Source organism: Odontesthes bonariensis, chromosome 19 (assembly GCF_027942865.1).
Source record: "Odontesthes bonariensis isolate fOdoBon6 chromosome 19, fOdoBon6.hap1, whole genome shotgun sequence".
Classification (NCBI taxonomy): Eukaryota; Metazoa; Chordata; class Actinopteri; order Atheriniformes; family Atherinopsidae; genus Odontesthes; species Odontesthes bonariensis.
Genome location: NC_134524.1, coordinates 34,854,139 through 34,872,083, shown reverse-complemented (window position 1 = coordinate 34,872,083; position 17,945 = coordinate 34,854,139). Strand labels below are relative to the sequence as shown.

Sequence of the window (17,945 nt, the reverse complement as noted above, 5' to 3'; positions counted from 1 at the left end):
AAGTACAATTGAATTTAAGGGAAATACTAGTCTTCCAGGCTTCCAGATCAACCAGAAGTTATATACTATATCGAAGAAATGAAGTTTGACATTCTCAGAATATTTCTTACTTCCTTCTTCCCAGTGATGATACTGTAGACATGCTGCTTGTATGATTCACCCAATTCTCTCGCTCCCTCATTTAGTCTCTCTAACCTTTCTCTACCCTTCTCTCTTCTATGCTGTTGCCTCTGTTTTTATATAACATCTTTTGGCTTGCTTCTTCTACCCCAGTGTTATCTCTTCTGCCCATTGTCTGTCCGTCCATGCATCCACCTAGTTTCACCCATCCTAATCTTTACAATGTGTTCATCCCACAGCCCCTGCTGCACACCAACCTGCACTCAACTTCTCTACTCATTTCTCAAACGTTTTCTTGACTTACCATTGTTATTTGCTGTTATTCTTGTTTGACGTGCCTGTGTCACATTCTTGGTCTTTATCCAATCATCATTACTTCTTCTTCTCTCCTCTTCCCAGAATGTTACGATGGCAGCTATGTGGTCGCTTGGGTCCCGTGTGGATGTGGAAAGCACTGCTTCTTTTTGTGGCTATTGTTTTTGCTGGTCAGCTACTTGGGGTCATCTTCAACAAGAGGTACGTGATTGATACATTTATTGATTGTTTGACTGATTTATTCTTTTGTATATGTTTAACTTTAATTGTGATTCAAGCCTGATCAGCTTGAAGGCGAGTGAAGAGGTTTTATTGATAAGATTTGACCTGCAAATATCTGCCACTGGCCAACGGTGGGCTGTCCTGTTGTGGAAAGTTGGAGACTCCAGAATAGAGGAAGCTAAGATAGCTTAATTGCTGTTAACAAAAGGGTATGCTAGTCAATGGTACAAATTGGTCTCTTTATTAAACTGAGCTTCTTGATGAAACCATGTGTCAGTGGATAACATGTCACCTGGCTCCAAGCACAGCCTACTCTGGAAGGATGTCTGGAGGAATTTGTTCTTTTCCTCGTGACTTGGGCTTAAAGGAAAGAGAAATGGATTTGATCCTCAGTTTAACCATTACCACTGAAAAATCCACAATATATGAGTAAACAATGTTTGTTATGAGAAGTTATTGGGTACATGACATCACACCTGTGGGTGTGAAACTTGTCTTCAGTCCAATCTCCCGTCCTGAGCGTGCCTGAGGGAACTGTGGAGAGAAACGATTCCCTTTGAACAGGAAGAAACCTCTGGCAGAACCAGACTCAGGAAGGGTGGCCATCAGAACCAGAACCAGGAAGGGTGGCCATCCGCCTCCACCAGCTGGGGTTTGAGAGGACAGAAAAGAGGGGACAACAAACACTGTAACACCATTCAAAGGATATCTGTTGGAACAGGGAAACACCAGTTAATGACCACAATAATGTCACATGTACATAATGTCATTTGAGAAATTAAACAGGGGAAAAAGAGAGTAAAGTGAGGAAAGGGGGTGACAGATGAGGCCCCCCAGCAGTCTGGGCCCATAGACAAGTTTTTGACCCGTTTCCGCTCTACTTCCTAAACTCCTCCCGTCGATGCTTTCCACTTCCGTTCTGGCGGGCTCCGGTTTGTTTTGCGAGCTAGCTCCGATATCGAAGCAGTGAGAAAAAGGATGGAAAACCTTAAGAGGAAAAGTGGTTCGGGAACGACATGTGCAGTAGTTGGCTGTACAAACTCAAGAAAGCACTTGAACGAGTGCTTTGACCACAAACCAGCCACGAAGAGGCAATGTTCATGCCCTCCGTTGTTTACATTTTTCCGCAAACCTGATACCGACTCGGAATCACGGGCCTGGTCGTTTTGTATTTCACTTTTTAATACCTGTTAGGATTAAATACATGATCTTTCTAGTTGAAGCCATTTGTTTCATTTCCTCAAAACAATTAACGAATCCAGTGTTATTGATGTAAAGTATGAGTTTACTATGAATGAACTGTGTTAAAAGAAATTGTAACACTCTAAGGAAGATAGGGCACTCATGATTGTAGTTAAGTGCAATAATGAAATGAAATTACATCAACCTTTATTTTCAATTTTGTACAACAATATATTCAACATTATATTACATTATGTAAACAACAGACATCGGTTGGCACCCTTGGGCACCTACATAGGGCAGTTTATTTTTTTGGTTTTAAAATGCTGAGATATTTACTGCAGAACTGTAACTTTCCCTCAACAAAATCATCAACGATTTTCAGGAGCATGTGGGAAAAGTAAAATGTACGCAGGATTGCAGCTGCGTGGGAACAAGATCTCCCTGGTCCAGCGGCACATGTACATCCCGCAGTTTTGACTTCTCCAGCTTCAGTCACCAGCACCCAAGCATTATGCCACGCATTGTTCAAACATTGACTAGGCCAGGGGTGACCAACCGGTCAGAGACTAAGAGCCGCATTTTTTACTGTGTGACCACAAAGCGCCACATTATTTAGGAAAATGACCGAATTCTCTCCGTTCCATCCGTCTGTTCTTGACTCTTAACTCTCGTCTCGGTCACGTGACGCATCAGCGCTGATATTAAACCCACGAACCGAGCAAAATGAGTCAAAAACAGACGTGTTTGGAAAGCTTCTTCCCAGTGAGGAGACAGAAGAAGAGGCTGTGACCACTAAGAAAAAGAAAGCTGCATTTTGAAGACATGTTCAAGCGTTACCATAGCGACCAGAGAGCGTTAGGAGGCAGAGTCGTTATATCAGGACGCTGCTAATAAAGTTACATACAAGTACACAGTGGATTCAAGTTTATTATTATATTTACTAAATACCACAGAGTCTGTGTTGGTCGTATCGTTTTATTTTGTAGTATTTATCCGCCACACCGTGAAAATATTGTCTGACATTAAACCGGTCCATGAGGCAAAAAAGTTTGGAGACCGCTGTCGTATTGAACTCAAACGAAGCGAACACGCACATTAAAAAAAAAACACAAACACAAACGTTGATATGAACGTAAGAGCCGCATGAAACCAGACAAAGAGTGGGGTGGGGGATAGTAACTCCATCTCCAGTTAATGTATTTAAACTCTGTTCTGTCCAAGCTAGCATCATCTGTTTAAATTGGCAAACGCTGCGCAAATTACTTCCGGCGGAAATGAAGTGCATTTGTGTAGGGTAATGGCGCCGCCCAGGGTTTGTCGCGTAAAAGGGTCTATAGCAGCTCTCCGGGCTCCTCATCTGTGGAAGCACATTTGTCAGCATGTGAAAGCATGCAGGATCAGGACCACTGGCAGACCATGCCAATCTTGCAAATGGAGCTGAGCAGGCTTTTGTTCTCCCTCCTCATGGAAATAAGCCTGGAGGAGGGGGAGGGGCTACAGGAGAGGGAGATGACTGTCACCCCCTCAAAGGCTGAGCTGAGTGAGGGGAAGATGTGTGAAGCTGGGGGTGTGGCTACATGGAAAGGAGGCAGTGGACTTTCAGAGTAAAAGTCCAGTTTAATCCACAAATGAATGGTGTCAGGTTGTAAGGTCTCCAACACTATTAACTTGGAACTCTATGGACTATCAAACTATGCACAGATGTATTCAGTATTTGGTTATGAGGAGTTGATCAGACTGTATCTGTACCTTAAAAGTTCCTTGAGATGACATTTGTTGTGATTTGGTGCTATACAAATGAAACTGAATTAAAAACTGAATGACATCAGACTGAGACAGGATTTTCCTGTCTAGTCTTACAGTGTTTGTCAAAAACATAATTCTACGTCCAAATCCAGGGTCAACCTAACATACTTGTTTTTGGATGGTGGGAGGAAGCCGGAGTACCCGGAGAGAACCAATGCATGCATGGGGAGAGCATGCAAACTGCACACAGTAAGGCCCCGGGGATTCAGTGCTAACCACCACACTACTGTGCATCCCTTTTTAATAGATTAAATGCAAAAAAGCAGTCATTACATTGACTTTGAATTATCATTAAATTTGGTGAGTCACAGTTGTTTTGGTCCGTAATATCAATGGGGACAAAAAACATCTGTTACCTGATGGAGCTTTTCATAATAAATAAATGAATAAATCAGACACTCTGATGATCATAAACTGCTCCAGTGAAGGTTATGTGTTCAGCCTATGATACCATGGTCATTTGACCATATTAGAAGATATTATTAACATATACAAATCAGTAATATTCATTATCATAGCATTCATATAATGTCACTTCATAAAAAGTTGATTAGCTAAGGAAGCCAATGCACTACACCAACTCTTCATTTCCCTGTCTGGAGCATGTACAGGCTGGTGGGAAATAGTGGGGAGGAAAACTAAGGAAACCAACAGATTGCACTGAAAACTTTTTGTTTTTCGGTCCAATCTCCCGGCCTGAGCGTGCCTGAGGCGACTGTGGAGAGAAACGACTCCCTTTTAACAGGAAGAAACCTCTGGCAGAACCAGACTCAGGAAGGGCGGCCATCCGCCTCGACCAGCTGGGGTTTGAGAAGACAGAAAAGAGGGGACAACAAACACTGTAACACCATTCAAAGGATATTTGTTGGAACAGGGAAACACGAGTTAATGACCACAATAATATCACATATACATAAAGAGAGTAAAGTGAGGAAAGGTGTGACAGATGAGGCCCCCCAGCAGTCTGGGCCTATAGCAGCTTAACTATGGGATGTTTCAGGACCACCTGAGCCATCCCTAACTATAAGCTGTCACGCCCACGGGACTCATGTTTTAAGTTTTAGGTTACGTTTTGGTTTTTAGTCCATGTTTAGTTTTTAGTTTTGCCATTGTCTTCCCCTCACTTCCATGTTCAGTTCATTACCTTCACTCAGGCCCCATTTAGTTTCCAGGCTCCCCTGTTCTTTTCGTTACCCTCTTACCTTGATACCCTGCTCCTGATTTTGACCCCTCATGCCATGAAGCCACGTATTTATCCAGTTAAATATTTATCCATACCATGTTAAGTCATTTTGTTTTGCCTTTTCAAGTATTTAGTCACAGTTTAGTTTTTTGAATCCGGCTCAGCCGCGCCTTTTGTTTTTGTGAAATAAACCCAGTTTTCTTTTGAAAAGTCCGCATCCGTGTCTTACATCACCACCCCACCCTGACATAAGCTTTATCAAAAGACTTCATTCTTGAGTGCTTGGCAGCTGGCTGATTACTTTTTCTTGTCTGAGGAGGGTATTCTTGCTTGAAGTTGGCTTGAGATGGAATTTTAATAAATATGTTTGGGAAAATGATTTCATCATTTTCATTTTTTTTCAGTTATGAGTATTTTTGTCTAGGACGTAGAACTCTGCATACTTCTTGCCCTTTTTTTCCTTGAACTCTTGAAAGTAGGAAGATTCTGAGTATTTTAAATCCTTATCAGTTCCATAATCTGAAGAGTTAAGGTTAGGATTTGAACAAGCGATAACCCTATGAAGGTAACTGGGAACAGAGATCTTTTTTTTTTTACTGATCAATACATCTTCTATTAACTGACCTACAGTATTCACAGCAAGTACCCACATGGTGCCCAAACTTTAGGCAAGGCAAGGCATCTTTTTTTTTTTTTTTTTTTTCAACAAGTGTGTTTATTAATTTCAGAATAAACAATCACACTACAACAAATAATACAGGTGCAAAACAAAACTGTCACAGTAAGGCATATCTTCAATAAGACACTTACGATAGAGCAGGAACATGCGTTAATTTGCACAGTCCAAAACATAAATCCAGGCATCTTTATTTATATAGCGCATTTCATACCACAGGCAACTCAATGTGCTTTACATAAAGACAAGGCATTTAAAAGAACAGCATAAAGCAGCAATTTAAAGAGAAAAAAAAAATAGAATAAAAATTAAAAACACAGTTAAAAGATATAAACTCAACCATAAGCACACCGAAAGAGAAATGTTTTTAACCTGGATTTAAAAGTGCTTACAGTTGGGGCTGATTTTTCAATTTTTTTCAATTCATTTTATTTATATAGCGCCAAATACAACAAATGTCATCTCAAGGCACTTAGATAGTAAGTCCAATTCAAGCCAATTGGAATTCAATTAATTAATAATAATCATAATTCATAAAATAATCCAATTCGTTCAATTTCAGTTCTGTTGGTAGTTTGTTCCAGTTGTGTGCAGCATAACAGCTAAAAGCTGCTTCACCGTGTCCAGTTTGAACTCTGGGCTCCACTATCTGACCTGAGTCAGCAGATCTCAGAGCTCTGCTGGGTTTATACTCTGCTAGCATGTCATTCATGTATTCTGGACTTAAACCATTCCGTGATTTGTAGACGAGCAGCAGAACTTTAAAATCTATTCTGTATCTGACCGGGAGCCAATGTAAAGACCTGAGAACTGGGGTGATGTGATGTGATCTCTTTGTTCTGGTTAAAACTCGGGCTGCAGCGTTCTGAATGAGCTGCAGCTGTTTGAGACTCTTTTGGGGGAGTCCAGTCAGAAGACCGGTACAGTAGTCAAGTCTGCTGGAGATGAAAGCATGAATCAGCTTCTCCTGATCTGTTTGGGACATGAAATCCTTAATTCTGGATATGTTCTTAAGTTGATAAAAGGCTGATTTGGTGACTGATTTGATATGATTGTTGAAGGTCAGGTCTGAGTCTATCAGCACGCCGAGGTTCCGGACTTGGTCTTTAGTTTCTAGAGACAGTGACTCAAGATGTTTACTGACAGCAAACCTCTTCTCTTTGTTGCCAAACACAATGACCTCAGTTTTTTTCTTGATTTAACTGAAGGAAATTTTGGTTCATCCACTTTTTGACTTGCTCTAAGCAGTCGCACAATGACTCTATGGGACTGCAGTCATCTGGAGACAGTGCGAGATATATCTGTGTGTCATCTGCATAGCTGTGGTAGTTGACTTTAGAGTTCTTCAGAATTTGACCCAGAGGCAGCATGTATAGAGTGAACAGAAGGGGTCCAAGAACTGACCCCTGAGGAACTCCACATGTCATAGCCACTCGATCAGATTGATTACTTCCAATAGTCACAAAATAACTCCGCTCCTCCAAGTAGGACCTGAACCATTCTATGACTGTCCCGCTGAGTCCTGCCCAGGTTTCCAACCTGTTCAGCAGTATACTGTGACCCACAGTGTCAAATGCAGCACTAAGATCCAACAGGACCAGAACTGACACCTTGCCTGAGTCAGTGTTCAACCTCATGTCATTTAACACTTTAATAAGAGCCGTTTCTGTACTGTGGTGAGGTCGGAAGCCTGACTGAAATTTGTCAAGGAGTCCACTGGAGTTCAAGAAGTTACTGAGTTGATTAAAAACCACTTTCTCAACAATCTTGGCTATAAAAGGAAGATTTGAGATGGGTCTGTAGTTGGTTAAAATGGAAGCATCCAATGTTCTCTTTTTTAGGAGTGGCTTGATGGCAGCTAATTTTAAGGGTTTAGGAAACGTGCCTGATTGAAGTGAGCAGTTTATTATTTGCTGCAAATCTGTTTGGACAGAGCTTACAATAGTTTTAAAGAAGTCAGATGGCATTGTGTCAAGACAGGATATCGATGGTTTAAGATGCTGGACTGTTTCTTCTATGGTTTTTTGGTCAACTGTATTGAATTCTGACATCATAGTTGATTGATTCCTAGGTGGTTTTAAGGATTGCGTCATTTTATTATTTTGCTCATTTATGTTGATATTTAGCCTTATAGATTAGATTTTTTCATTGAAAAAAACAAGCAAATGCATTGCATTTTTCTGTGGAACAGAGTTCTGAAACTATCTGTTTTGGGGGGGTTGTCAGCTTATCAACCATAGCAAACAGAGCACGAGTGTTGTTGATGTTCTTATTAATCATTTCAGATAAGTGTTGCTGTCTAGCCCGGAGTAACCCGTGGTTAAAATTACAAAGACTTTGTTTGTAGAGGTCATGGTGAATTTGAAGTTTAGTTTTTCTCCATTTACGCTCTGCTTTCCTGCATTCTGTTTTCAAGGCCTTTATCATCATAGTGTTCCTCCATGGTGTTCGCTTTCTGCTCAAGATCATCTTATTTTTAACAGGTGCAACAGTATCCATGACATTTGAGATTTTCAAGTTAAAGTTATCTAATAGTTCATCAACTGTCTCTGCACTCGCAGTTGATGCCATAGCTATAACGTCCATAAACTTAGCACTGGTATTCTCATTTATGTACCTTTTTCTAACAGACACACGGGTTAACTGAATGTTTGGAGTTAACTGTAAGTCAGAGAACACACAGAAATGATCAGAGAGCGCCAAGTCCTTGATATCAACAGAAGAAATGTCAACACCTTTAGAGATAACCAGATCCAGTGTGTGGCCTCGAGTATGTGTGGGTCCATTCACATGTTGACGGAGGCCAAAAGTGTCAAGTAGAAAGCAGAGTTCTTTGGCATTAGTGTCCATGTTATTGTCCATGTGAATGTTAAAATCCCCAGTTATGATAAAAAAGTTATAGTCAGTGCAGATAACTGACAGCAGTTCAGCAAACTCATCAAAGAAAGTTCCTGGGTATCTTGGTGGTCTATAAATGATTAGGAAGATAACTTTTGGATCCCCCTTTACTAAAAAACAGAGATATTCAAAAGAGCTAAAATCACCAAGTAAAATTTCTTTGCACTGAAAGACTGATTTAAAAATGGCAGCAACTCCCCCGCCCTTCTTACCACTTCGACACTTATTGATAAAACTGAAATTTGTTGGTGCAGCCTCATTGAGAATGGTATCACAGCTACATTCAGTCAGCCATGTTTCACTAAGAAATAAAAAGTCTAGATTATAGGTCATGATCATGTCATTTACTAAGAGGGATTTGTTGGCTAGTGATCTGATATTGAGTAGGGCTAATCTCGTGGAGACAACAGGTGATACTGGTGTGTTTCGGGGTTGACACACTATATTCAATAGATTGGTAGATTTAACTGAACCTTTTTTATTTCTCACCAGTTTGAACACTTTTCTGTTACCTGTCATCACAGGGATTGAAAAGGCTGTCTGAACTCCATAGGGCCCTGACTTTATCTGGGGAAGAGCATTCTTGATATCAGTATTACAGCCTGGACCCGGCACATATCAGTCAGACTCACAGATATGATGATTCAGAGGAGGTGGGGGGGGTTGGTGACTTTGGTTTGAGGGTTGTTTCCAACGTGATGGACGTGGTGGAATGGGAGGGGCTGGATGAGGTGGGATGTTAGGGGGGAAGAATATGGGATTTTGGCGTGGTGTCAATTGTATTCCAATATTGAGAAAGCTCTTCATCCTGTCCGGGAAATCCAGAAGTGAGGAGTCCAGACTGAGTGGAGACTGCTGGGGGCTGGGTGGGGTCCGGGGGGGCGAAGGCTGGGGGTTTCCCACTGGGGCTGGGGGAGACTCCGCCTGTTGGACTGCCGGGGCTGGTGAAGACTCCACTTGTTGGGCTGTTGGGGCTGGTGAAGACTCCTCATCTTGGGGTGAGGCTGATGACGTTGCAGACTCCTTATCTTGGGGTGAGGCTGATGACGTTGCAGACTCCTTATCTTGGGGTGAGGATGATGACGTTGCAGGTTCTTTCTGGATCCGCTGTCCTCCATGGTCAGTCCTTGTCTCAGCGCCCTCACCAGAGCATTGTCCTATCTGTTGTTTTGGATCATTTTGTCCTGTCTCGTCCTTGGTAGGGGCTGCTGGTGTGTGACGCAGAGAGGAAAAAATATTGGAGCTTAGCAACTGAACTCCTGACTTGTTAAGGTGAAATCCATCTGCCTTAAAGAGGTGCCTGCGTCGCCAAAAGATGTTGAAATTTTCAATAAAGTTCATTGAATGAGCAGCACACATGTCTTTGAGCCATCTGTTTAGCATCATCAGTCTGCTGAATCTCTCATCTCCTTTCCAAACTGTTGGTAGAGGTCCACTGAAAAACACCTCTGTACTGGTGCATCGAACTTTGTTTACCAGGTCCATAAAGTCTTGTTTTAATACCTCCGATTGTTGCTTCACAACATCAAGGGCTCCTGTGTGTATGATGAGAGATTTCAGTGTCGGATGCTCAGCAACAATGTCCAGGATCTTCTTTGAGATATCAGACACCATGTTGTTACTAAAACAGAGTATTTTGGTCTTTTTCTTGCTGCAAAAACGTTTTATCTCATTCACAGCTCCGTCACCCACTATCAGAGTTTGAGGCCCAGTGGTTAGCTCTTTCTGTGGCCTTGTAGCATATAATTTAGCCTCATACCTTTCTCCGGTCTTGGGAGATGAGCGTTCTTTTGGAGAGTCAGGATTTTGAGAAAGTGGAGCAAATCTGTTCTCTAGCAGAATTCCTGTGTCTTGTGGCAATTTGCTCCTGGTTTTGGTGGTGGTCTCGGCCCATCGTTGCTTTTTCTTTGGTATCGGGGTAGAGACATTCCTGTGTGATAGTGCAGGCCACTCGGAGTCATTGTGGGTCTCCAGGTGTTGGGTTCTGCCTGATAACCGTCTTCCCACATCTGAGGGAGGCGATTTGTAGTGTTTTGGCTTAGCACCAAGGGAGTTCCAGGGAGGACTGGTTAAATATTTTCCATTTACACCAGGCTCCTGCCGTGTCTCGGTGGTGCCAGTTAGCTTCCTGTTAGCCTGCTCCCTTTCAGTGTTTTGGGATACTGGCAGAGTAGTTTCATTCCCATATTGTCCATTTATCTCCACGTTCACTTCAAGCCGATTCATTTTTGTTTCCAGTATTGCTATCTTCTGGAGTAGCTTGTGGTAATCGTCAGTGGAAAAGGGAGGCATCTTGCTGCTCATTAGCTTCAGTTAGCTGAGCTCCTCCAAAAGCAGGAAGCTGCAACCACTTACAAATGTGTTCATTGTTACAGGACAACACTTTCACATAGTGTTTCATCCATGGTCAGGATCAACTGTGGCTCTGTTTACATGCTTTGATATGTCAGCCATAGTTAATAGCCATACTTGTTCTTCTTCCACTTGTCCTGTAGCAGTGTCCAGCCAGCTGCACACTCCGTCTTCTCATCCCGTGATGCTCAGGGGCCCTCTCTGGGATCCTGCCAGCCTCACACTCACATCATGTTCCTCAAGACACACAAGACAGCCAGCAGCACAGTGCTCAACATGCTGTACCGCTTCGCTGAGGAGCACAATCTCCGCCTCGCCTTGCCACTGGGTTACCAGCTCGGCTACCCGCTGCTCTTCAATGCTCACAGGGTCAAAGGTTATCGAGGTCCCAGAGCCATAGAGTTCCACATCATGGGCAATCACATGAGATTTAATAAACCAGAGGTGAGTTATCCACGAGAAGAGAAGGGGAGTTGAATATAAACTTAGAGAGTTATACATGTACAATTATTCTGTAGTGATATTGATGTATGTGATGAACAAAAGTAAGAAATCAAACAGGCCAGTTGGCTTTGTTTAGTTGGAGTTATACAAAGATTTATGGAAAACAAAATAAAAATCCTGTGAAATAACAATGGAATTATTCACTATTGACTTGGTCCCCTGGCGGCAGTAGCTGCTTTAATACGGAGTGTCAAGTAATGAAGTAATACAGGCTTTTTTTTTTAAATTAAATGTGTTATCTTATGTATGGAATAATAGGAGTGCCACAGAATAAATCTGTAACAGAAATAGAAAATGAGTTAGTAATTCTGCACATAAATAAGTGAATGTGCAAACATAAAAGCGCAGTATATTTAGTTTTTTATTTTCAAATATCTGGATCATATATGTATGTAAATTATTCTATTTTCTTTTAAATCTTTTTTTTACAATGTCATTCATTTTATCCCTCTATTTTTTCCTAAATCATTCCATCTTTTGTCCTGTTCATTTTATTGTTTTTTCATCAGCATGTCAGGTTTGAGCACGAGTTGTCTGAATGATCTACGGTACATGGCGTATATATACCCCGTATATACTATATATATACATATTATATACATAGTATATGTGAAAATATTATAATGTGAAATAAATGATAATAGAGACATTTCCTTGGTGGATATAGGAACTTTGCATACTAATGGGAGAAGTGACATTTAGTGGCACAAACCATGAAGGTGATATTGGTCTCTACTGGTCCAGAGATAGAAACTATGATTTATTGTTGTGAGATAGTCATGAAATCACTTGAAAGTTGTTGGTTTTACTTTAGAAACCAGGAACGATTACTAACAGGCATTCTATGCTTAAATAGAATAATTACTCAAATATTTAGTTCTCTGTTGCCCAAGAGGTGAAAAACAACACAACCTATCCAGTTGAATTGCATTTCTAAACATTTTTCTAACAAAGTAATTTTTTCTCTCAGGTGGAGAAAGTGATGCCTGCAGACACATTCTACTTCTCCATCATCAGGGATCCAGTTGCTTTGGCGGAGTCTTCCTTTGCCTATTATAAAGAAGTAGCACCTGCCTTTCGGAAAGCCAAAGGGTTGGGTGACTTTGCTGACGATCCCAAGAAATATTACGACCCTCGTGTGCGCAACAACCACTATGCCCGAAACCTGCTCTGGTTTGACTTTGGCATGGACCACAATGTTAATTTCTCTATGGTACTGGCTAAACATGGTGTGGACACGATCCGTCGGACCTTCAAGCTGATTCTAGTGTCTGAGTACTTTGATCAGTCCATGATACTGCTGAGACATGCCCTCTGCTGGCCACTGGATGCTGTAGTCTCATTTAGCCTCAATGCGCGGCAGCAGAAGCCCAGTGGTGTAGGAGGAATGAGGGGGAGCTGGATGGGCAAAGCAGCGGCCGTAGCAGGTGTTGGCATTGGAAGTGTGCGTTCACATGCCAAAATGCCACCCAATCTGTCACTAACAGAGGATCAGCGGGAGAAGCTGCGGCAGTGGAATGCCTTAGATTGGCACCTATACAAAGCCTTCAACAGGACATTCTGGGAGGAAATTGACAAGTTTGGTCGTACCCAGATGGAGCAAGAAGTTGCTCTTCTCAGGATGCGGAGAGAGGATCTAGCCCGTGTCTGTCTTAGAGATGGTGGGAAACCTGTGGAGGCACACCGGATCCGAGACAAAAATATCAGGCCCTTCCAGAGCGGATTAGTGAAAATTCTTGGCTATGAGCTTCAGCCGGGACTGGACAACATTACCAGGATGTCTTGTCTGAGGATGATAAGGCCTGAGATCCAGTACAAAGATGTGTTGGATTCTAAGCAGTTTCCACAGGCCCCTGCCATCCAGGCTCAGCCAGGGCAGCAGAGCCAGGGGCTGATGTTGGCAGCTGGTGGCCCTTTTTTAAGACAAGATTCATTCAGGAAAGGAGAGAAAGACACAGGGGGAGAGGTGGGGAGGACTCTGGAGGAGGCAAAGAAAGCATGGAATGGTAACCATTTAACAAGGAGCAATCAGACTCTACAAGTACAAGAAAAGGGAAGGTTCAAATAAGCCTGGATGTGTTTGTTTAAAACGGACAGAAGAAAGTTTGGTTTACACATGAGAAAACAAAAAGCTCCTCCTTTGCACTTCCATGTATTTCCTAAATACTTTCTCAGCTTATTTGGTGTATTTCATGTGGGATGTTTTTCTAGCTGCAGTAACTGGATGAAGAAAAGTCAGTGGTAGATTGTATTTGTTTTTCTTTTGAAAAGAAGAAGCGATGACAAGGCCTTCATATCTCACTATATATGACAAGACACATATGGAAGCCTCTTTTGTGGTTGTAAGAGTTCAAATGTTCCTATTAAACTGAGTGTTCATGCATTAAAGCTTCTATGAAGGTTTATATATTGATTAACCACTTGTCTAAAATCATGTAGGCCCCATTGATGTCACCAAAACAGCTCTGACCACTGGGGCGGGGACATGGAAGATTTGGCCCTGGGATGTTGGCAGTGATGTGGGATTGTAACCCCCACCTGTCAGTGGTTTTAGTACTGTGGCAGTTCAGTGTTTACTTCAAGTTTGTGCTCGTCTTTTCACTGTTTTATCCCAACAAAGATGGATGCATAGGGATAATGTTTCCATCTGCGCACATTCCATATTCCAGTATCTGCAGCAGTTATCAGACATAAAGCAACCCTGTATAGATCCACTTGTTGATTTCACAAATTTTCTCAAAATGGGCCGAAATTAATCTCACAGCAACTGCATTTTACTGATTCACTTCCTGCTGTTTTAGAACTCCTCCTATCATTGTTCATTGATTGGTGATAAACTGTGAAGCATGAGTTGGCAACTTTTTGGATTTAAGGACCGTAAACTTGACCTTGTGTTAGCTTTGATGATTTAAAAATATAGTTGTGTTCATCCAAGACCTTTATTACAGTGGCCCTGAAGAGAAACTCAACGGTAACCATCTTTTGCTGTTGTAATTTGCACTTCAGGGCCGCTGTAATTTATTGCCACTAAAACAAACCAGTAAAAATTAAACTGATCAACTAAGAAATAAAAGTCAAATGTAAGAGACACAACCAGTTACCCATACTGTGAATGGAGCCATACTCTGGTCTTTTGGGTGTCACAGTTAAAGATCTTCAAAGCCCCTGCCCTTACACACAGTAAGTGCAACTCTACAACATTTGTTTACCAGACCATTGGAAAATCAGAAGACTTTATATTTATATTTTTTGATCTTGTACCAAGTGTAGCACTTGTGTTAGAAATACAGTTTATGCTACTGAGACCTAGGTTCTGAGGAGTAATAAAGAGTATGGTTAGTAGTAAACAACTGACAAATTTATTGCAGCAACACACACAAAAAGAATATATATAGAAGATCAAAATTACAGTGACTGGAAAAATAACCCAAATAAAATAGAGCTCTTTTCTTAAAACTAAAATAGAATCAAAGTACAAAAAAACAGGGAACAAATTGCTTCCAAACCCTAGTTCCGTTGTTCATTTCTTGTTGTACTACTAAGTGTTCTTTGAGTTTTCTTGCTATTTCAGGTCTCTTGTGTACACTACCCGGGTAGGTATTGTCAGAATGGTGGGTGCGAGGCGTGGAAAAGGACAGGGATGCGGACTTCTAAAAAGGAAACTTGATTTATTTTTCAAAACAAGGTCAACATAAATAGGCATTCATTTCAACAAAAGAACCAAATCACGCCCATGGCCATGTTTTCACAAGATGTCTTGTTCATGTTTCAGAGTAAAGGTGCAGGGACAGGTGATGCAGCGAGAAGGAGATCTCCTGTGTCGCAGCAGCTGCACAATAGCAGCTCTCCTCGCTCGCAGATCCACATCCATGGTGCAATATGAAATAATGTTCCAGCTGGTTCCACAGAGAGGGGCCTGATAACTGAAGGGCTCTGTCTCCCAAACTGGCAGCTGCTTCCACAGAGAGGGGCCTGATAACTGAAGGCTCTGCCTCCCAAACTGGCAGCTGGTTCCACAGAGAGGGGCCTGATAACTGAAGGCTCTGCCTCCCAAACTGGCAGCTGGTTCCACAGAGAGGGGCCTGATAACTGAAGGCTCTGCCTCCCAAACTGGCAGCTGCTTCCACAGAGAGGGGCCTGATAACTGAAGGCTCTGCCTCCCAAACTGGCAGCTGGTTCCACAGAGAGGGGCGTGATAACTGAAGGCTCTGCCTCCCAAACAGGCAGCTGGTTCCACAGATAACTGCCAGGAACACAGTGCAGTGCTTTAATAGTTTCGGTGACGCTGATCATAGACTACAGATACAGCTACATAGACAGAACATCAAGGATCCTACATGTAGCGTTTAAAAATGGCTGTTAATGACAGTGTGTTCTCTACAGGAGTTCCCTTTAGAGACCCATGATAGGGATTTTAAATCACTGGCCCATCAGGAAGCAACTTTGAAGGACTTTGACATAGACTGATATATGAATTTAAATCAGTTGTCCTCTTGTCAGCTTCTCCTCTTAAGTCAACATCTATGAATGTAAAATGAATTGTTTGAAGAGGTGTACTGTTGTGCTGTCCTCTGTGTGGGAGTTCCTCTGGTGAACGTGCAAAGCGTTGTGTGGTGGTTGGATTCACTGGTCATCAGAGGAAGTTGTTTAGAGGAGCAGTTGGTGTGCTCCCTGCACAGAAATCACAGCTGCTGCAAAGCTTTGTGTGTGAACAGTCTGTTAGGACAGCGTAAGATATGGTGCTCCTGAAGTGTGTGTTGCACTGTCACATTTGGGCATTAATGTTTAAGACAGAGGGTGTATTGAAAACATTGAGAAACAAAACCAAAGGGCCTGTACCACACTCTTTGGCTTTAGGGATATCTCTGGATTGTGGCTGCTGTCAAATGAGTGAGAATGAATTATATGTATGCTAAATTCCAATCCAAGCTGTCTGTCAGTGGGGTCACATGACACTGAAAGGATCGGATTAATAGCTAAATTACAATAAGATTGAGTTATTAAGTTCATTTATACACTTTAATCTGACTAATTATTGAATCCGATCTGGTTACTCACAGTTGGATTCAGACCCCGAGATAACTGGGCTGAAAGTCACTCTAAACCTGCTTGTAGACGCTGAAGCACGTGGTGAATCAGACTTTGCGTTCTGCACATGCTCCAGATGTTTTCCCGGGGTCGTGACCCGGAAGTCAAAGGAGACGATATTCCTGTTGTTGTGGCCGTCAGAAAGAAACAAACAACGCGATGGAGAATGCTCCGTTGGACATCGAGTTTGTGCAACAAGCAGCTCATCACAGACCAAATGTAGAGGGACGTAGCGTTCTCCATCTTTCTCCAACGCCTGAGTTTGTTGATCAGTCTCACAGTGACTATAAGGCCCAGCTCCCAGCATTAGGCTGACTTCTTCTGATGAACAATAGGGTTTATTGTCCATTCTGTGGTGTGTGAATGGTGTTAGGTTGCAGCAGTCATTTCCATGTAGTGTTTGAATGGCTATGTTCTCTACTTCCTGTGATGAAAAGGAGCTTGTTCCATTCCTACAGTCACTCGGTTGCATAACATTAGGGGACATAGTGTTCTCTACCTTTGTCGAATCTTTTCCTTCCTTACAGGTAACTATCTTTATGTTAATTTCCCTTCCAAGAGTAGTTGTGACCCTTCAGATTGTGCCAGCCACACCATCTGTTCTTGTTTGTGCATCACATCAGTTATCCAGTGTTGTGTACTCTCTCAGTACCTGACTGTTTTTTCTTTGTCTCACAGTGAAGTGAAGGGATCATTGTTAGAAACATCTGCGGTATCATAAAATGACCTGTAAAAAAACCTTTGGATCTTCAGACTAGTTACACAGCTAAGACCTAAATTCTTCCCAGCCCGATCAAATGACTGTTGATTTTTCTGGTTGGAAATGTCAAAAACAAGTTGTCATGGGTTGAAATTGCATGGACAATGGCCCCTCAGTCACCACGGTCATAGCATATTTTACCGATTGCATCAAAGCATGAGAAAATGGCCAGAATTGAAAGCACAGGAGGTGCAGTGTGGTTTTCGTCCTGGGCGTGGAACAGTAGACCAGCTCTACACCCTCAGCAGGATCCTGGAGGGAGCATGGGAGTTCGCCCAACCGGTCTACACGTGTTTTGTGGACTTGGAGAAGGCGTTCAACAGTGTCCCTCAGGGAGTCCCGTTGGGGGTGCTCCGGGAGTATGGAGTGCCGGACCCCATGATATGGGCTGTTCGGTTTCTGTATGACCGGTGTCAGAGTTTGGTCCATATTGCCGGCAGTAAATCGGACATGTTTCCTGTGAGGGTTGGACTCCGTCAGGGCTGCCCTTTGTCACAGATTCTGTTCATAATTTTTATGGACAGAATTTTTAGGCGCAGCCAGGGCGTTGAGGGGGTCCGTTTTGGCGACCTCAGAATCGGGTCTCTGCATTTTGCGGACGATGCGGTTCTGTTGGCGTCGTCGGGCCGTGACCTTCAGCTCTCACTGGAGCGGTTCGCAGCCGAGTGTGAAGCAGCTGGGATGAGAATCAGCAGCTCCAAATCTGAGACCATGGTCCTCGGCTGGAAAAGGGTGGAATGCTCTCTCTGGGTCGGGAATGAGATCCTTCCCCAAGTGGAGGAGTTCAAGTATCTCGGGGTCTTGTTCACGAGTGAGGGACGAATGGAACAGGAGAT

General features: G+C 42.6%; 1 protein-coding gene across 2 annotated transcripts in view; it reads left to right on the top strand.

Annotated features, from left to right (window-relative positions):
• Positions 1–15,033, top strand: part of gal3st4 (galactose-3-O-sulfotransferase 4) — a 33,083-nt gene extending 18,050 nt beyond the window's left edge. Inside the window, exons 2-4 of one of the 2 annotated variants that reach the window (XM_075450732.1) lie at positions 520–636; positions 10,904–11,201; positions 12,232–15,033. In XM_075450732.1, the coding sequence (XP_075306847.1) occupies positions 520–636; positions 10,904–11,201; positions 12,232–13,329 (1,513 nt within the window). In that variant the 3' untranslated portion in view covers positions 13,330–15,033. Of the gene's footprint in view, positions 1–519; positions 637–10,900; positions 11,202–12,231 lie in introns of both variants that reach the window. The other variant, XM_075450731.1, reaches the window with a different exon arrangement.
• Positions 15,034–17,945: the final 2,912 nt, after the last annotated feature.